General features: G+C 39.5%; 1 protein-coding gene across 4 annotated transcripts in view; it reads left to right on the top strand.

Annotated features, from left to right (window-relative positions):
• Positions 1-5,076, top strand: part of ATP2B1 (ATPase, Ca++ transporting, plasma membrane 1) — a 35,689-nt gene extending 30,613 nt beyond the window's left edge. For all 4 annotated transcript variants that reach the window (XM_009870789.1, XM_009870794.1, XM_009870791.1 and 1 more), the window contains one exon: positions 3,617-5,076. In XM_009870789.1, coding sequence (XP_009869091.1) covers positions 3,617-3,928 — 312 coding nt within the window. In that variant the 3' untranslated portion in view covers positions 3,929-5,076. The remainder of the gene's footprint in view (positions 1-3,616) is intronic.
• The last annotated feature ends 14,663 nt before the right edge of the window (positions 5,077-19,739 follow it).

Genomic DNA, 19,739 nt, shown 5'->3' with positions numbered 1-19,739 from the left:
CTCAACTTTCTCAACATCAGGATTCAGGTGGTGAAACAAGGCATATAAGTCAGAAGACATATTTAATTAGCTAATATAAAAGAGGAACAAAAGGTTCAAGCACTGAATGGTGAAACTTTCATTCAAATCTGAAGGGCTTTTTTCCTTTCTAGGTTCTTCTGACAGCAGTTCATAAGCCACCAGTGAAAGTAAAGTTTGTCTCTCCTTAATTCTGCCCTTTTTATATTCTACTCTAAGTGGCATTTCAGTTTCAGCCTTTCTCTCTGTAGAGGCTAGAGATTTAATTACTCATCTATGTAGGGTTAACCTCTGGAGTCTAAGATGCACAACAATTGTAGTTGAATACTGATAGATAATATCTATTGTTGAAAGAGTTTTCCATCTTAATTATATATTACAGGTTTAATTTCCTTCTCTAACTTCCTAGAGACTGGTTAAATAATTGGTTTTAAAAATAACTCTGAGAGGGCTTCTTTCCCTCCCCCTCTGCTTTTTAAACTTTCAGATTACCCGATGGATGGAGACGCTTATTTTCAGCAGCTGTCTTAAATGAAATATTATCTTCTGATTTTTTTTTTCTTTTTTTTTGGCTTGGCCAGAATTTCTGTGTCAGTTTGCACAAGTATTTACCTCTGTACTTGTTCTCCATTGGCAAGACAGGTATTTCCCTACCTTGCAGTAGTATTGAGAAGCTCGACTCACAAATTCGCATGTCTCAAGAACACGAAATGAAAAGTAGATTTAACAGTAAGGATGTACAAGATTGCATCTCGTAGTTAAAATGCTAATTAGTAATGTGTATCCCTAACTACACTCAAGAATGTTAATTAGACATTCAGAATTATCTAGAGAGCTACTTCACGCCATGCTGCCATGTAAGCAGAATCTATTGGGCACTGCAGCATCTCGCTGCATCGAATGACTGGTGCAGATACGGAGCTATAATAAATAGCAGAGAACTAGTTTTTGATCCTCACTAAGTAGTGCAGCCTTCTGCTACACCCTTCAGGAGAACAACTTATGATAACCGATATGTATTAATGGGAAGCAGATGTGTTATTTCATTGTGTCTCTCTTCTGGAGCTGTTTGGAAAATAGTTCAGCTGTTCCTATGAAGTGAGGTTGCAACTCTTAAGCAGCCATCTGGCTAGGAGGATTTGGAGTGCTTACTGCATTCCTTGCTATTCTGGTACTAGTATGAGGAAGGCCTGATGACATTATAAATTACACATAACAAATTGTCTTGTTTGCTCCTCACTTACGCAATTTATTTATAGTTACCTCTCTTGTCTAATTATCCTGAGTAGTTGAAAATAAAGCCTTCAAAACACTAGATTTTCTTTTTTGAGGTATAACTCAAAATGCTGATAGTCTGATTTCTGCCTTCATGGGTGGAGTGTCTGAGGGTCCTGTGCTCATAGCAGCGTCTAGACCACTTGTTTAGCATGCATTGTGCACAAGAACCAAACCTTTACTTTAGGTATGTTTGTGATAATTACAGCTGTCCTGTTAAGCCTAAAATTGTTTTCCTATGCTGCTTGTGTTCTAACTTACCATCTGCAAGCAACGAAAAACTAGTCCCACAGTGTATTTAATTTTGCAGTCATATTTCATTTTGCCACATAAATCAGTGGCACGGTGGGATGTAACATGCCAAATAAAGGCATTGCAAACTTGGCATTGTCACTGCTGCTTCTCGTGGTAAGTGCCAAGATAGTTTATGCAGCTTGCTGGACTTGTTTAAAGCTCATGTAGTGCTCCAGCCCGTTAACAGCATACTAAATTTTTTTCATGTGATGGACAGCAAAATACTATCTGCTGTCGGAGTCTTTTACATCTCAAGAACTTTCACCCTATTCCCTGTCCTCTTTCACCCTATTCCCTATCCTTATTGATAGTTATATCCCTCCTCTTGTGTGTGTTCCTCTACCCTCCCCCTCACCCCTTCTGTCTCCCTAATTTCCATAGTTAATGGGGTCCAGCTGTCTACCTGTAGTATAAAAATGGGGACATGATAGCTTTTGAGTAAATTTCTTTGTGCAAGTGTTCTGAGGGGGCAGGAGTGGGGGAACAATCTTATTTCTAGAGGTCAGAGACCACAGTCAGGACTTTGTCATGTGCAGTGATTCTGTGATAGCAAATTTGGTAATGCATTGCTTTTTGGGAAGCCCTCCTCTGCATTTAGAGTGAGATTTGGCTGTTTTGAATTCTGTGCTCTTCATCTATTTGACCTTCCAGCTTCCTTCATCTGGAAGTCGCTTTATTTTACTATTAAGGAACTCTGCAGAAGCACTAGTCGTGACATATTCCTCAGCTTGAAAGAAATCCTCTTGGATGTGCTAAAAAATTAAATCTTTAAATTTGAGTTGCTGTTTGTAGCAGTAAGTTTCTTTTTTACTGTAGCATTTCTCTGCTGCAAACTCTACAGCAAAGGTGCTTTAGGACTGAAACTGCATTAGTGGAGACATACTCAGAGTAGAGTTGCTGAGAATTGAATAGGGAGCTGAGAGAAGGGGAAATCTGTATCTTGAGAAAAGTGTTGGCCCAAGGGGTCTCTGACTTCTGCCTAACCTTGTTTGTTTTATCAGTTCAAGAATGAATCCTGAGTTCCTGTAGTTGGTCAGGGAAACACATGGGGCATGGGAGGAGAAGGGGGTGTGTGGGCAGGCGATTTCATTAATCAGATTACAATTTAGAAAGCTTAAATTCAAGTCAAGGTGGACATGCACAATTTGCAAAATAAAGCTGGGCTTTATTTGATCTGACTTCGCTGTGAAATGTTTATTTATGAATTCTGTAAACTTGACTTTCTAATTTCAAAAAAATGTTAGTTAAACAATGAAAGGTCTCGAAATAATACTCAGCCTGGGAATTTTGTCCATGAATTCAATGTAAACTGAAGACTGAAGCAAAGGCCGATCATCTGCTGTTCTCATGCTTTCTGCTACTTGAATAGTCTTTTCAAAGTCGTGGCTACTTATTGTATGATACACTATTCAATTCTAGTTCTCATTTTAAGTTTCCAAAGCACTGTTCAGTAAGGAAGCTTCTCTAGTGTGGTAAATGGGTATATACTCGAATATTTACAGCTGTTACAGTGGTATCCTTTTTTGCATGACTTTGTAAATGTCCAGTCATTGTGACATTGGCTTACACTTGCTTGGCTTTTTCATAGTCAGTTGACATCCTAATTCCTAGCATGAGAATGGGTAGCCCTTTTATCCTCTAACTTATTTTCAGCCTCTCCCCTCCTTCCCCTCTCCCACTGCCCCCACGTATTCAATAAAACACTGAGATTTATTTAATTTGCAAATAAGTAAATAGTTGTTGGCCTCACTTCTGAAAAATGCTTAGCCCACCTTAAGTAATTGAACAATTCTAGTGCTATGTCTGAATGTTTAGGCCCTTCAGCTTTTTGCAGTACTTTTACAATTTTTATTCCTACTGTGCTCTACTGAAATGCTCTTCGTTTTTTTACAGTTTATTGCAAGTTCCACTGCATCACATACAAATTCAGTTCACTCATGTCTAGCTGTTTGTGGATTCAAACTCATAAGAACCATGGCGTTGCCAGTAAATCTGCGGCGTTTTAACAGCCTTTTTTCTTTGCTTACAGATCCGAGTGGTGAATGCATTTCGTAGCTCCTTGTACGAGGGGCTCGAGAAACCTGAGACACGAAGTTCAATTCACAATTTTATGACGCATCCCGAGTTTAGAATAGAAGACTCCGAGCCTCATATTCCCCTTATTGATGATACAGATGCTGAAGACGATGCTCCAACGAAACGCAACTCTACTCCCCCACCCTCTCCCAATAAAAATAACAATGCGGTTGACAGTGGAATTCACCTTACAACAGACATGAACAAGTCTGCTACCTCTTCATCCCCAGGGAGCCCGCTACATAGTTTGGAAACATCACTCTGATTGTAAGCTGAATGTTAACACACTAGCTGCATTGTAAAGAAATTGAAACTGGGTCTCTTCACACATTATGATGGACAAGATGATATTCTTGTCTCGGACTTCAACAGAAGACACACTTGTACGAATGTAGATTTATTTTTTTAAAAAAAAAAAGCTTTCTGCCAGACTGGAGGGTGCTTTTCTGGGGGTGGGAGTAATAATGAACTCTGACAGATAAACAGTAACTCAGCATAAGTGACCTGTGGATCATCTGTTGTACTTAAGAATGGTCCTGAACAGTGTGTTAGCAGAGCTGTAGTTTATCATGATCCTTTTCTGAGGGGAAGGCTGGGAAGGGCAAGGAGGCCCTGGATCGTTGAAATGATACTTTAATTTCTGCTGTCGGCTGTTAATAATTTGGATTATTTATGTTTATAAATGATACAGATCTGTTTACAAGGTTTGTAGATACTTTTTTTGTTCCTGTTCATAGATGGGAAGCTTCCTTATAAATGACGCAGAGAAAAAAAAAAAAAAGAAAAAAAAACACAAAAAACCTAGTCCTTCAAATACTGCTGTATTTTCAGGAAAAGGGTGTTTCTATTGAAACTGTACTAAATTTTGCCTGCAATTTACCTTGTTAAATATTGTAGATAAATTGCTAATACTAATAGCCAAATAGATAACACTAATGCTTTGTAAAAACATGAGCAGTGGTGTTCTAATGAAGTTATGGCCTCTGTCCTAATTAGTTTCTTAAATACATTTACTACTTAATGGTTTTGAAACAACTGTTTAATTTTTAAAAATTTTGAGAAACTTACCGAATAACTTTTGTTCAGAACTTAGTAGGATTGTTTAATGCAGGACATCAATATGTGATGGAACTTGCTTGAAATATTTCTGTTATCTTGGGCAAAATGGATTAAATCAAAATACATCAGAATCTTAGTCCTTTGTTTTTGTCTAAACATGTTAGTTTAGTGCTGTCTTGGTGAACTGTGAGTGGAACTGTGATTTTTTTCTAATCTATAGAATCCTTCATGCAGCATGAGGGCTGTTGGCATTTTGAAAGGTTGTTAGTGGGTAGCATACATGTTCTCCTTTTTGTTTTTGAAACTTGTTTGTAAACATGAATAAATCTGCCCTTTTGTTAAAATAAAATTGCAGCAATGGTTTCTTACAGATTTTTTTTCCTCAGCTCCTTCACTGGAAACACTGAAAAGTACTCTGTTGTATTACTCGTTAACTTTAAACTGCAATTTCAAGATGGTGACAGCCCCACTAAAAATAGTACCTTGGGTAAATGGAATCGTGGTGGCTGCCTCCAGAATGAATGTAAGATAAGGTACTCACAAGTCTTCACTGAGCCAAAAGGATACTCCTTGGGAACGAATAGGTCTGCCTGAAATTCCAAGACTTACTGTGAGTACTATCTAATAAATGTATCCCTGACCACTTAAGTGAGGGGAAACTGAGAACTGACTTATTGCACGGGTGAAAATACATATTTTTATTTTTTAGCTGATATCTTATGTACCAAAATTGACCTGCTAGTGATTTACTGAAAAAGTTACTGTCTGCCTCAGATGTATTGTTTAAACAGCAAAGAATGATGGAACAGTACTTGATCTGGTACTTTGTCGTGTTTTCTAAGTCCAATACTGCTTAGAAGAGCAACCAAAGAGATGAATTGTAAACTCTTTTCCCTTTCTTTCTCCAGCTCTTCATTCTTTAAAATAGCAAGTGATTTTTTTTTTTTTTTTTGCCAAATAATCCAGAATTCTGGAGGTTATTAAAAGGCTCCCTCCAAAGAAGTGTAGGAATTACATTTGTAATGAGAGAGTAGATGATACTAGAGCAAACTGTAGAAATCAGCAGGTTAGGAAGCTCAAGGGTATCCTTTCCTTGTGGGATACGTGGATGCTTGGGTTTGTCCTTTAGTGGCTAATGTTCAGCCTGTAGCACTGTATCCCACTGTCAACCACTCCTGAATTCAGTCTTTTCTATTGTACTTGAGTAAATACATTCAATTCTAGGCGAGGCGGGGGGCTGCACTTGACACTTTGTATCGTGATTTCTCCCACGTGTTTCTAGCACTTCCCTTACGTCATAGTTTCTACCTAGAGTGCTGGATAGGGGGATTAGTCTTTACGTAAGCCATTTTCTCTCTACTATAGAAGTCAGATAAGCCTTGGCTTAAACTGAGAAGTTTATTTACCAGTGAAGTACACTGCCATGTGAGAAAATATCTTCATTTAACTTCATTAATGCATCTTAATTTGAATTCATTTGAAAGCATACTTTAATTTTTCCCTCTCTTCTAGCTGTGATCATGACTGCACGTTGTCTTTTTTTGGAATAAAGTCTACACTTAAGCCTTTTGAGGGGGGACGGGGGGGTTAATGTAGGCTTTGTACATCAGTGATCCCTCTTGACTCTGTTAACATCAGTGTGCTGTTCTCACAGGAAACTTCCTTACAGAAATACAAAAGTTGTTTAAGGGGGGGTATGCTTTCTTCGCGATCTCAAGAAATCATAATATGTTGCCTAGATTATGAAATGGTTATCACTAAGCTCATGAGGCCTTCATTGCCTTTCTGGTTGTAAGGTTTACCTTGTCTTTCTTCTTGTAACTGAAATAAATAAAAGTGCTGTTCATCTCAGTCTGTATGGGGACTGAAATTCTTGAATGTCAGTACAGTACTGATTTAAACCTGAAACGCATGCCAGTTCTATAAAATAGCTCTTGCTATAGCTTTAGGCTCATTCCCTTTCAAGAAGTCATGGTGTACATGGTATTATGATCAAGCAATAGTAACTTCAAACATAAATGCAGTTCTGGTCTGATTGCTGCTTGAAGTGGCTTAAAATTCAGTATCCTGGGTAGGATGTCTACTATACTTGTGTATAAGACATATATTAGGACACTTAATCTTGGCACTGAGGGAGGGATGAAAATTGTTATATGAGAGGACTCATTTTTTCTGTGTTGGTCTTAACAGGAAGAGGAAAATACTTCATCACAGAGTAGTCCGGAGAGAATAATGCTAAAGCAATGCAATGAGTAAATGCAGGCATCTGCAGCAAGTGTAAGCAGCCAAAAGAATATGAACACTCCCAGAGATTTTCTTAGAGTAACAGGAAGTTTTCCAATGTATTTCAAAGTAAGCAAGCAAATGTAATATTCACGGAAGGATAACTCATGTACGGCCGACTGTCCTGGGAAGCTATTCCAAAGACCTAATAAATTCAGTTTCTACTGCCAATAGTGCCAAACTCTGCAGAGTCCTGCCAGATCATATTAAGCAAGATCATACTAAGCCAGACCATATTAAGCCTTGTATAAATTTAAGTAAAATGTCTTAATGTCCATACTGTGCTTCCGATGCAAATATTTGGCTCTAAAGAGCTCCTGCTTTTTTCTGCCTCCATCCACTCCCCAAGCAGCATGTATCTCCTGATCTTAGAGATGTTAAGCCCTCGCTGAAATACTTTAACTTTGTTGGATGAGCCTGGCCAGCATGGAGAGTCCAGCTCCAAATTATCTCAAGACTGAACTGGCCTGCTTATTCATGGCCATGTCATGAGAAATTCTGAGTCAAAATCAGAAGGCTTAGAGCAGTTCATGCTTACATTATTCCCTGGACTGTATACAGAACTACAGAACCACCTTCAAGAGACTTTCAGTATTCATCAAGGAGCTATGACTTCTCTGGTGCCTAAACCAAAACCCTCCTACAGGTACTACTTTGTCCTTTTTGTTCAAAATAAGGCGTAGGAGGTGGATTGCTTAGAAAATGATGGGATGAACTTGAAAACCTGAAAGAAAACAACATGAAAAAGGTAGCTCACTGGACAATGGCAGCACCACTCTTAATTGCAAAGCATAAAGCTAGACTTTGGCAGATTTCCCATGTAAGCACCAAGGAGCGAATATCCCTCAGAAGAGGAAACAAATGAGATGTGGCTCATGCTTTCATAATAACTTGTAGGAGATTCTGTGTAAAAGAAGAGAGTGACATAGTTTGTCCAAAACTTGAACAGCTGCAATGAAGCAAGCAGATTTCTCCTGCCCTGGATGGAGCTGCCAGAGGACTTTGCTCTGTGTACACATAAAGCTTTATGACTGCTTCAGATTGTTAGTGTTCTGGGTGTATTCCTTCAAAAGTTAGGTAAAGATGCCTCGTGCTGCAGAAGATGGGCAGTAGTTTGCTTCAGCCATACCTGATCTATAAGATTTTACTGAATTCTTCTGTGACTACTACTGTTACATGCAACTGACGTCTAGTTTTCTAAAAATTACTATGCTGAAAAGTGTTCCTTGTCCTCCCCTACTGGAAGACTGTGGGAATTCAAGCTTGGAAAAATTACTAGGAAGGGTATTTCTGGGAATTAACTGCTTTTAGTTTGTGGGTACATTCTAGAATACTGTAGCATTACCTGGCACCTCAAATTCTGGTATAATGACAAGTGTCAATCCAACTGTGAAGCAGCAGTTACTTGCCGAAATGCAAGTGTGCATTCTGTATCTCTTTGATTTGTTGCAAAGCCAGCAGTATCTAACAGTGTTCTGAACATCTGCTTTCCTAGGCTGCTTCTCTTACAGTGCGTGAAGCTGAAGTATGCGGAAAGACTGCAAGTACAGAGAACTTTCTCTGGCTTCCTCCTTAGCAAAGGCACAATCTTGGCATTACTCTATGACAACTGCAAAGGCGCAAAGTGAATATGAAGCTTTTCCTGTTTAAAAGCTTTCAGAGTCTCCAATAGAGAAGCAGAGCATACAGTTCAAATGCTTCTCTTTGTGTCAATAGCCTCCCAAAACTTCTGATTTAAAATACTACAATAAAAAACCCTAAAACACTACAAATAAACTCTAGAAGATCATCTGTTTATCTCTGATAATTTCAGTTTTACAAATACAGGATTTAACTTGACTTTTCTGCCTGTTCCACCAATTGGTTGTTCTGATGGCTGTAGGTACAAATCATCTTCAGTTATGACCTAAGCTAGTCTAAGATCTCCTGAAGGTAAGCCACGATTTGCCTGATGTTTGTGAGGAAATACAGAGCTTATTTTGAACTGTGCTGGCAGCTACTGCATAGTGTTTTGTGCTATGTGTTTTAGGAGAGAACCTGCAAAACTATCAATTTAGAACTTCCAGATCTTTGTCATAGGTTACATAGGTCACATAGGTCATGCATAGATTACATGAAACTCTTAAAACTGCCATTTTGGTAAGAAGCAATTTGCTTTCTGACAACACTACTTTTAAAGATGGGAAGGTTTGCCTTTATCGACTTGCCATGTATTGGTCATTAATATTCTGGTCAGCGTAACAGTCTAATTCACTGAGGTCCATCATCCAAAAAGCACTCTATTAGAAGAGGCTTCTTTAAATAGAAGCTCTGGATGATCTTAAAGGTCTTTTTCAACCTAAATGATTCTGTGATTCTATGAAAAGTTACTTTCTAACACGTTTTAACTTCCAAAAGGTGAGGCTACTAGCTTTTTTTTTTTCCCTTTTGAGTTTTTCTCCTTTAACCTTTTTTTTTTCCTTTAGGCTCTGTTCTAATAAAACTAGCACTAATATGGACATGACCTACAACTGTATCTTCTCTCCTTCTCTTCCTTCTTCCAGTCTGCCAAGAACTATTGTAGGGAATCACTGAAGGACAGATGGAGTAAGAAGTGTAATTGTGGATTTGCCTCTTTTACTTATCCTTCTACCCTGCCTTATGATCTTCTCTTCTGCTTTCTACTTCAAGACCCCACCCACTTTCCAGTATGTAAACACACTGCAAAACTACTGTGCAGTGTGGCTGTTGGAGTTTCCATCAAAGGGTCCTTAATGAGTTCCTTCCACTTTTTAATTGGTGTGAAGGCTTGAAGAATTAGGTTTAAGAGTAAAAATGAACAGTGAATGAACATAAAATTGACGGTAAAGAATGAACATTTTAGACCAAATATTTCTCCTGGGTAGTTCATAAAAACACTTTATGTAGCTGAGCCCTCAATGTTCGTTAATACCTCTGTGCCTGCTTGTATGAAAGCACGTTGGTACAGAGACAGCTCTACACAGAGTGGGACTGTGGTCAAGCTTGCAGATGTACAGCTGCTAAGAACTAGGATAACACTTTTAAATTTAAGCCTTGGGTAAGAAACTTCAAAAGCATTCTGCCTTGTAGTAGATTTCTATCAGATATATCTTGAAGACTCCTAGTATAAAATGCTAAGGGCAAGAATTTTTAATTATTTTTTTTTACTGTGCTGGTGGTCAAATGCTGGACCAAGGCGCTCAGAGACGTTATGGAGTCTCCATGCTTTCAGATAGTCAAAACCCAGCTAGACACAGCCAGGAGCAACTTGCAGGGAGCTGACCCTGCTTTGAGCAGGGGGTTGGACTAGATGATCGGCAGAGGTCCCTGCAAACTTCAACCATTCCATGATCTTGAAATTCTTGAGCAGGAGGTGTAATTCTGTAGGGTTTCCCCATTAGCCTCATGGATATTATTTGTACACATAGATGGAATTCAACAAAGAAATCAGCCACTGGAGTGATCAAACTTGAGTCAAAGCAAGAAAGAACTGACACTTGTCTTTCTCTTAAACTGACCTGACAAATGGACTTGCTGGTACTTGCCTGCTGTAATGCTTACTGTGATAGCAGAGCTTGGATCACTTCTGCTATAGTAAACGTTTTTTGAATCATGACTGACTGGGAAAGTAAAAAATTAGCATCTTAAAGTGGCATCAACTTTAGCTATGTTCTGTAAAGACATAGTGGACTGTTTGGAATCCTGAGGAGCTAAGTAACCTATTAAGCAATTCTGGTGATAGGTCTTTTGGGCTTTGAAGCTTCGAAATTAAACTCATACTGTTGTTTTTCTAATGGAGGAAAAAAAAGCTGTCCCTCTATCTTAAAAGTATATGTTCTTCAAAGCTAGTTCTTTCCATTCTTCTTGTCAAATGAGCTCTCCTATCATTTGCTCTGGACAACAGCACCAAAAGATGCTACCATTTCAAAAGTACTCCCAAAATGATATGATTATGCATAAGCAATTCTACCTTGTTTTTTTCTCTAAAATGCTACAGCTTTCAGGCTTTAAGTTACTGCATGCAAGATGATATCCAATGCTTGCTGGCCTGTTGGGTATCCCAGAGAACCTCAGGTTGTCTAAAATGTCACCAGTGGCTTTGATGTTTTTTGGAACGATGGGGCTATTAAGTGCAGAAGAAAAGGGGGAACAGCATATGTGCACTGAAGACTTGCAGTTCCCATACCTCTGCAGAAGTATCTTTCAGTAAGTAAGAAGCATGCATTTTTCTCTTCTTTCTTCCAGCAGTTTCCTCTCCTATCATCTTCTTACAAGTTGAAAATGGAATAAAAAGAATTAGAAGTTTGTCCTATGAATAATGTAAGTAACATGAAGCTTGGTGCAAATAAAGTTACTTAAGTGTTTTTACAGTTCAAGTCACTAGAGAAAAACTTTAAGCTAACATCTAATTTTTAATTCCTCAGTGGTATTTTTAGATTTCAGACACGATCAGGAATTAAGTTACTCTTCATGAATGAAAAGCTCCTTGTAGGAAGCTTTAGATACTTTTTCTTTCCCCCCACGCCCCCAACTCCCACTGAGTCTTAGTAAAGGTTGTTGAAGCTTAAACTGGCCTTGAGCTTTTCTCATCTCCTGTTAGAAGAGAAACCTGCAGGAGAAATAACACAGAGCTTAGTTGTTACTGTTCAATGCTGAAGAGCATAGATTTTGTGTGGTTTTTAATCCCCGTCCCTTCTCCTCCTTCCTGAGCTTTTCCCCTCAAAGTGCAATGCAGTTCTGTAGACAGCTGGCTGGGAAGATATTCTGAGCTGTAAAGAGAGATGCTGGGTTAAATCAGTATTCAAATATTCAAAATAACAACTTAGTTATTCTTTTGTGGAGAAGGGAGTCTATTCAGCAGAAAATAATTCTTTGGTGAGGAAAATTCACAGCCTTTTCGTCTTCACAGGCATTCAAGGAATGATGCTTATGGAATAATCTTAATGAAACTCCATGTTTTAATGTTTTGAGGAGAAGTTTGCATTAGATGACTTCCCAAGGCCCCTTCTAACCTGATTTATCCTGACATTCTATTTTTAAGCTGTCTTTAATGGGTATCTGTTAAACTTTGCTTATGCCTTCTAATATTTGTGGTTTGTTATACAAGCCAGACATGCTTAGCCACAGTCTGTAATTCATAGGAAAGCCCACAGATTTTAACATGATCTCCAGAAAGCTCTGCTGCAGACCTGTGGAAAGCAACTGCTCCTCAGAGAAGAAGAGGATTTCTCAGACGGCTCTCTCAGATCTTTCAGGTGTATAAAGAATAAAAATTGTAGTTATTTCTAAGGAAAATGAAAAGCTGACTTACTTGCAGATTTGGGTGGTTGCTCTGCTCTGCTCTGCTCTCTACTTGGGACTCCCTTGCAAGAACTTGCTCCTTTTTCTCCAACCTAAGTGGGGGTTTCTGGTTTTACGAGTTCAAGAACAGTTTCTGAAAAAAAAAGTTATCTTGCAGGCATATAAAGTTAGTGAAATCTGTATTGTTCTAAGTGATCAAGAATAAATAGCACTGAAAAATATATTTTCAATCATAGAAGCCTGTAATTTAAAGAGGACTGAGAAGCTGACTTTGCTCCTTGCCTTAGTTCAGAGTGATAGTGTTGCTGGCTTTTATCTAATTGAGCAAGGTATCAATGCAATTAAATTAAATGCAGTATCAGTTCTGCTGTACATACAAATGCTCCCTCTTTTGCCTAATGAAAATACTTCATTGCACTTGGAGACCTTAGTGTTATATCAGATTTGGAGTGTCTTTACTGATTCTCAGATGCTTGCATATAGAACTATAAATGCTAATGTAGAAAGCCTGACATTGCAAAACTGCCATTCTAGTCTTAAAAAGGCAGTAATTAGAAAAAGCTTCAGTCAAATATTCCATGTATAAGCTGCATAGTAAAACTAGCTGGCTGGCTGGCTGACCAAATGTTACAGTAGTGCAAGATGATTCAAATGGAAATCTGAGATTCTAAGTACTTGGAAAAAAAAAAGATGCATTTCTGTAAAACAGTTGTCATAACTTTTTTTTTTTTTTTTGTAAATAATACACTGCTTTTGAAACTAAAACAGATTTAAAATAAGTACATTTAGAAGATGTGGGGCTGTGCCTACACCACTAAATCTTAAGATGGTGTGTTCTGGCTCTCTACCTTAAAGGTGCAGAAATCATCTCAATTTTCTTCAGTAGGGCCAGTATTTTGGGAGCATGTTTCTTTTCAAAGGTATTGATATTTCAGTAAAAGATGAACTAAACTCTACAGCAGGAAGTTAAAAGTATCCTGAACCACCATTTTTAAAGAGCTTGGAACAGCAGGGATCCCCAGCTATTCTGCAGGTATGTCAATACTTGAATACAATTACTACAGCTTTAAATCTCACCAACTTCATTCTGTTTCAAAAAGGCCACAAACAGTTCAAGTCTGAATCAACTAAATGAGCATAAGTCAGCTTGATGCCAATCAACATGAGCAGCATTTCATGTTTGAATGAAGAGGTGCTACAGGCTTTTCGATCATTGTGGATCACTGGATGAGGATGAGGAGTGTGAGCTGGTAAAACACCACTTGACATCAGCTTTCCTCATTACTGTCCCCGAAGGCAATCAGCACAACCAGTAGACCCCTCAGTGTTTGTTTTCTAAAGCCAGGCCTGTTCTCTGACACTCACTGTCAAGATGACCAAAATGCTGAAACATTCTCCTGCGTACTATCATAAACCCGATAATCTGAAACGTTCCACTCAGAATCAGTCCAAGTTCAACAGTCAAGCTGTAGATAGCTGTGTCCAATCCAACTGCGTCTGGGATATTGCCAAATACAAGACAACTGCTCCTATGGCTTTCTCGCCTTGCTTCCATCTTGCAAAGCTTGATAGTTATACTGTAACTAAGAAATCAGGCCTTTGAGGAAACTTTGTGGAGAAATACATTTAACCACTAACAACCCCAATAAAATCATACACCTCGAGAAGTTTGCTTTTGAAAGGGGAAGAGAAATGTTATTAAAAAAAAAGGGCTTAACCATTTCAAAGAATGGAATTTGAGGGGAAACAATTTGCAGCCGAGCCTTTCACACAGCAGGACTGTAGTCCATGGTGCTGGCTCAGGTTACCTCCTCTGCTCCGCTCCTCTCTTCCTCCAGTGTCCCCTCAGTCGTGCCATTTCAACAGCTTCTGCGACAGCCAGAACTGCTTCTCAGTAAACTCCTGATGGCTGTTGGCTGCTATCAGCTGCATGGGCTGTTCTCTTGACAGCAAAACTTGAGCAGAAAGGTGTTCCCCTCTCTGGCTCCTACTGCTCCAGTAACTCGAGGTGGAGAAAACAACAGCTAAAAATACAATGGATGAAGGAAGTGGGAGTAGAAAGGGAGAATGGAAAGAAAATCATGAGTGGCAAGGAGGTTCCTCAAAGCTTCAGGGAAGTAAAGCAGCACAACAGGATAGGAACAAAAAGACTGAATATAAAAGTTGAAAAGCGTGTATCTGAAAGCACACTCCTTCAGTTCTCCAGTTCTCAAGGTACAAATGCCAGGAGTGCTGCACAGTATGCCCTCTATTAATTCATGTTTTTGCTTGAGCATTTCAGTCATATTTACTTCTTGTTTTTGTTTGGAGGAGAACCTGCTATGATCTGTGCTGTGAATCTGAATATTGAAATTTGGCAACCACGATGGATCATTGTATGATTTCATATCAGCAATGATAGGTCAGAGGGAGTGTAGCAAGACTAGAATGCCAAATGTTCTAAGTAAACTTATGTAAAAAACCAAACCTAGTGCTTTTTATTTAAAATACCCAAATTAAATGTGGCTGACATAATTAAGTGGTGTGTCAGAGTACAATCTGCCTATCTGCAAGTGTTCATATGCATTTAGCGAAGACTTAAGTTCCATGATCATATTAAATACTATGGCAGAAAGCTTTCTTGCAGAAGGTGTGCTCTTGAAGCCAGCTCTTGTAGCAAGCACATAGAGCATTTTTCTGACAGCAACTGGGAAATTCAAAGCACATCCTGTCCTAAGGGTGCAAGAACAAGATGTTTGTACTAATAGTGGACTGTGCTCTTCAAAAGTCTAGTTAAGGATGAATTCTCTTAACCTAGAGTGCAAATAGCCAGCAAACAATTTCTATACAATAATTAGCAGCAAAAAAATGCAAGCAGTGTACAGAGTCAGTTAGATACTATCATCTCGGACAGGCTGCCTTGTGATCATTTTAGCATGAAGTTAATATTTGGTTTCCATCGGAGAGTTTGCATGGTGTGAAAACATCTGTTAGGCTGCAGCCTCACAGCACACTGAAGGACAACTGCCTAGTTAGATGGGAAGGACAGCATCCATGGGAGCACACTTCCTGCACCATCGCTGCCATTGCATCTGCAAAAGCTGCAGCACCCAGATAACCCTTCTAACTTGGAAAGGGAAGGCACTCTGACATCTCTTTTCTTTTCTGCAGTGCTCAGGGATGACAGCAATACTGATGTGCGTGTCCTGTCTGCTGCGAGGCCCTAGTGACCCTCTCTACAGCTGGGACCAGTTCCTGAAGTACCAGCATGCTAGCTGCTGCTGTAAAACACCCTGTGGAATCCCAGCTGGATTGTGATGGAGATTTCCTGCTCCATTTTGTGGTATTAAGCAGATGCCACCTTCTACTGCTCTCCATTAGGTTCTTCTGTTGTTCAATGTCGCGAGTTAGGGCTGGGCTGGCCACTAAATGCAGACAGATGCTCTCTAACCCCCTCTTGCCCCCTACAAAAGGGAAGGAAAAGGGAATGAGGCAGAGAGGCTTACGGGTTAGGAAAGAAAAACTAGAACAGCTATAATGAAAAAATAATGGAAATCAGATTGAAATTATAAAAATAAAGAACTATATACAATGATATATAAGTCCGATACTGAACACGACTCCCCCCACTAGCAATTCCCGCTGATGCTGCAGAACAGGAGGCACTGGGGAAGCCCCAGGCTCAGCGGCAGCAGGAGCTGGATACAGGGAGCTGCATTCAGGAACTCAGGATTGGTATCAAAGGCAGAAGATTGGACTGAGTCCTCCCTGGATGCGGCCATTGCAGAATAGAAGTAAGAGGAAGAAGACCTAAACTCCTGTGATACCTCAGTTTTATATTGAATATAACATATATGGAATGGAATACTCTTTTTGGTCACCTGTCCTGTCTATTGCCCCCCAGAGTTGCAACCTTTTACTTCCTTGTGACCCCCCTTACTCCCCGGCATCCCCAACGTGGCACACAAGAGCCAGCAGTGGCCTTGGTCACTGTAGGAATAAGTACAAGCAAGAGCCTTTCTGCATGCCAGTCCCAGGCAGTAACTGTAAACATCAGGTGTTATCACTGCCAGTAGCACACACTGTCTGCAACAACACACTGCCAACTTCAGAAAGTGCAGCCTTTTAGAAGAGAATAAACTGGAAAATAAAAATCACTAAACAGAACTGGGGTTTTTAGCTAAAACCAGGACAGTTCAGCCATTCAGAAGTTATCCCTCTCTGAAACAAAACCAGTCATTATGCCAAGATCAGCATTAAATTTCATAATATTAGAGCCCCTGCATGGCATTTTAAAGCAAGCTCATACACATCCAGCTAGCTAAGTATGCAGCCTTACTGCAGGAGAGGAAAGGGATTTTAAAGAAAGATGTACCATGGAGGAGATATTTGCAGTTTGGACTTTCTACCCTCAAAATGACCCTCTATACTTGCATGCCTCATCCGGGGACTTAGGGCCCATTGGTTAGATTTTTATCATTTCATAAGCAACATCTGACAAGATGTAACTAGACCACCTACTCTTCCACCCAGACTAGTATGTCGCTGTCTCATGTGTGGTGGCAGCTTGTAAACTCGATGCAGGCACACAAACAGAACAGTATGCTTAACAATTAAACTTCCGAGAGTCTGAAACTACTGGTACCCCCTTAATCTTTCTGTGTGCATCAGCCACACAAGCAATATTCAAGAGAAAATCTAAATGGTAGCAGCAGGAAGCATCTGTGGTACTCTGTCATGTTGCGGGTTTGCCAACTGTCATGCCAGAAAGCTCTTCCTGCCCAAACAGCCAGTGCTGCAGCAGCAAAATAATAAATAAATAGATAGATAGATAAATGTGCATGTAGGCTTTCATTCTCCAGACAAAGTCTCTAGTACAGCAATGATGAATGCAGATCAGTCAGCCTGTTGCCTAAAAAGTGGCAAAAATATAATCTGTATGGTTTTTCTTCTCTTAGGTGACTCAGTCTTCTCTGTTTCACTCCTGAATGTGAAGCAGCTGCCAGTGCTGGTCAGAAACACCTTGCCTTACTCCTGTGCCTTTGGAAACTAACCTAAGGGAGGAGCGAAATCAAGCTTTTCTAGTTCTTTTAAGTGCACTAACAACAATCTAGCTCAGCCCTGGTAAAATAAATGGGTGATTCAATCTTTAAATAAATGCCACAAAGGGGCAGCAGAGGAGAGAGCAATGACATTTCTAATTTAGTGCCCAAGTCATCTCAGGACCAGCCATGAGATATGTAGTCAAGGATCCTTTTTAGAGGATGCACTGGTGGTGTGCAGCTGGGAGCCCAGCGTTAGGTTGCTGCGTACAGCAGAGCCCTGTGCTAAGCACCTGAAGTCTCAGATGGGTCAGATCCTGGCCTTCAGCAAGCACTCAGCAGAAGAAACTAACACCATAGATAAAACGTGGTGTGCGCACCAGGCTGTGCAGCTGAAGACCATCTCTGCTCCACTGAGTGCATTCTGCTGCTTCCATCTTTCTGGATGCTATGTTTCCCCTCCTTTGCCACTATAAACGGACTTGTTCAACTGGAAATTAGAGAGGAGGACCCAGAAGATCAATTAGCCCACTGACCTCTCCTCATGATTTTTTAATAGCTTCATACTCTCTTCCTCTACCTGTAGCTGCAGGTGTCCAGGCACCACTAGATGCCTTGTTTTACAATAATTGTTTTTCCTTACTTGTTTCTGTAATAACATATTTCTCATATTTTGTACCTGCTTTCAAACACTTGGTTTAGTTCAGTGCTCACTGCTCAGATGTTTCTGTGTGTGTTCTAGTCTTCCTTGCGTAAGATGAACAAGCTTATGGAAAACAGAAAGTAAGGTAGGTTCCATTTTCCTCAGCAGGAAAAATAAATTAGCATACAAATATGATGGTTGTTGCTACTGGTTGATCATCAGGTAGCAGTTATATGCTGATGAAACTAGGAAAATTAATTGTCTAAGAGTGTAGTTTTACAGCTTCTCTAAGATATTGTATTGGCCAAATGTTGATAAAAGGAGCACTCCCACACTCAGCAGCAAGCTCCAGCCACTGAAGGTGTGCCAGTTCCCACTGATCTGATCCTGAGAAGAACTAATTCCACGCACTAACTGGTAGAGCCTTAAACCAACAATAAATAAGCAACCACCACACTACTATCCATGTTGGTTTAATTTTCTAAACCACTTCAGTCCTAGGTCAGATTACCACTAATGCCAACATGAAAAGGAGGAATGATGATGCCCCTTTGGGCAGCAGCTAACCACTAGATTTATTTATGTCAGGTTTGGTGCTACAACTAAGTATAAATATGGTACAGGGACACAAGAAAATTCAAAAATAATACAGTAACTTGATTTTAAAAGCACTTGAAATAAGCTAATCTTAATCAAGCATATTTAGACATGGTGTCAATGCACAGCCTGAGCTAGGAGATACTTAACGCAAATTTAGAATTTATCAGTATAAGCAAGAGGTATTTAAAAAAATCCTCGAATTCTGACTCAGGTTTAAACCACATTGTGAATCTAAGTACTGCCGACATACCTATACACCTCTTACTGTAAACCACCATACCCAAGGAAATGCAAGAAAACAGAAACAGCCATTCTCTATGATTCTGATACTACCAAAAAAATCCCCAACAAACAGGTAATGGAAACCAAAAGCTACAGACATACTCACATATAATACCACTGGGATGAATCTATCCAGCCAAGAAGACAGAAGTGACTACTTCTGTCTTAAGATTAACATAACATGAAGTACAATAAGAAATGGGGTCTGAACAAGGCATGAAACCAAACATTGGTCGAATCTGGAATAATATCAGGATTATTGAACAAAAAATGTCATTAGCCACATGGGACTGTGTTATGCTCATTTATAGGTAATTTTAGCAAGTAGCCTTACTGAAAAAAACCCCTCTTACAACTCTGAACTTTATTTCTGCATAATTTTAGGGGGTAAGTATTCCCAGGAGGCACAATAGTAATTTCTTGGAGCCCTGAAATCAGAAGTGCAAGTCACATGTTAATTCTGTTTTCAATTTTGCTATAATCCCCCATAAAATCATTTTATTTGAGCACAAATTTTCAACAGCAGTCTTCCAGTAGCCTTCACTACTACATATGCTTCTACAGAAATGTGAAAACAAGCGACTTCCTACCTAAAGAACAACTAGTAGAACTAGAAAAGTACTTCCAAATCTCTGAATAAAAAGCATCATATTAATGTATCTGATAATTTTTGCTACAATATGCACATCCTGTATTTTTTGATTGAATCCCACTAGTTCCTCAAAGCCTCATAATAACACCTCTGCAACCCTTTCTGCTTTGTTCCTTCAAGTACAGAAATAAATATAGTCTTGTCTTTGGTCTTCACTGGTGTATCATCAACTACTCAACCTCACTGGTATACTCTGAATTATTACACAGCCGTCAGTTCATGTTTCTGTCTCACA

Source organism: Apaloderma vittatum, unplaced genomic scaffold (assembly GCF_000703405.1).
Source record: "Apaloderma vittatum isolate BGI_N311 unplaced genomic scaffold, ASM70340v1 scaffold5096, whole genome shotgun sequence".
Taxonomy (NCBI): Eukaryota; Metazoa; Chordata; class Aves; order Trogoniformes; family Trogonidae; genus Apaloderma; species Apaloderma vittatum.
This window is presented reverse-complemented; position numbering and strand designations above follow the sequence as displayed.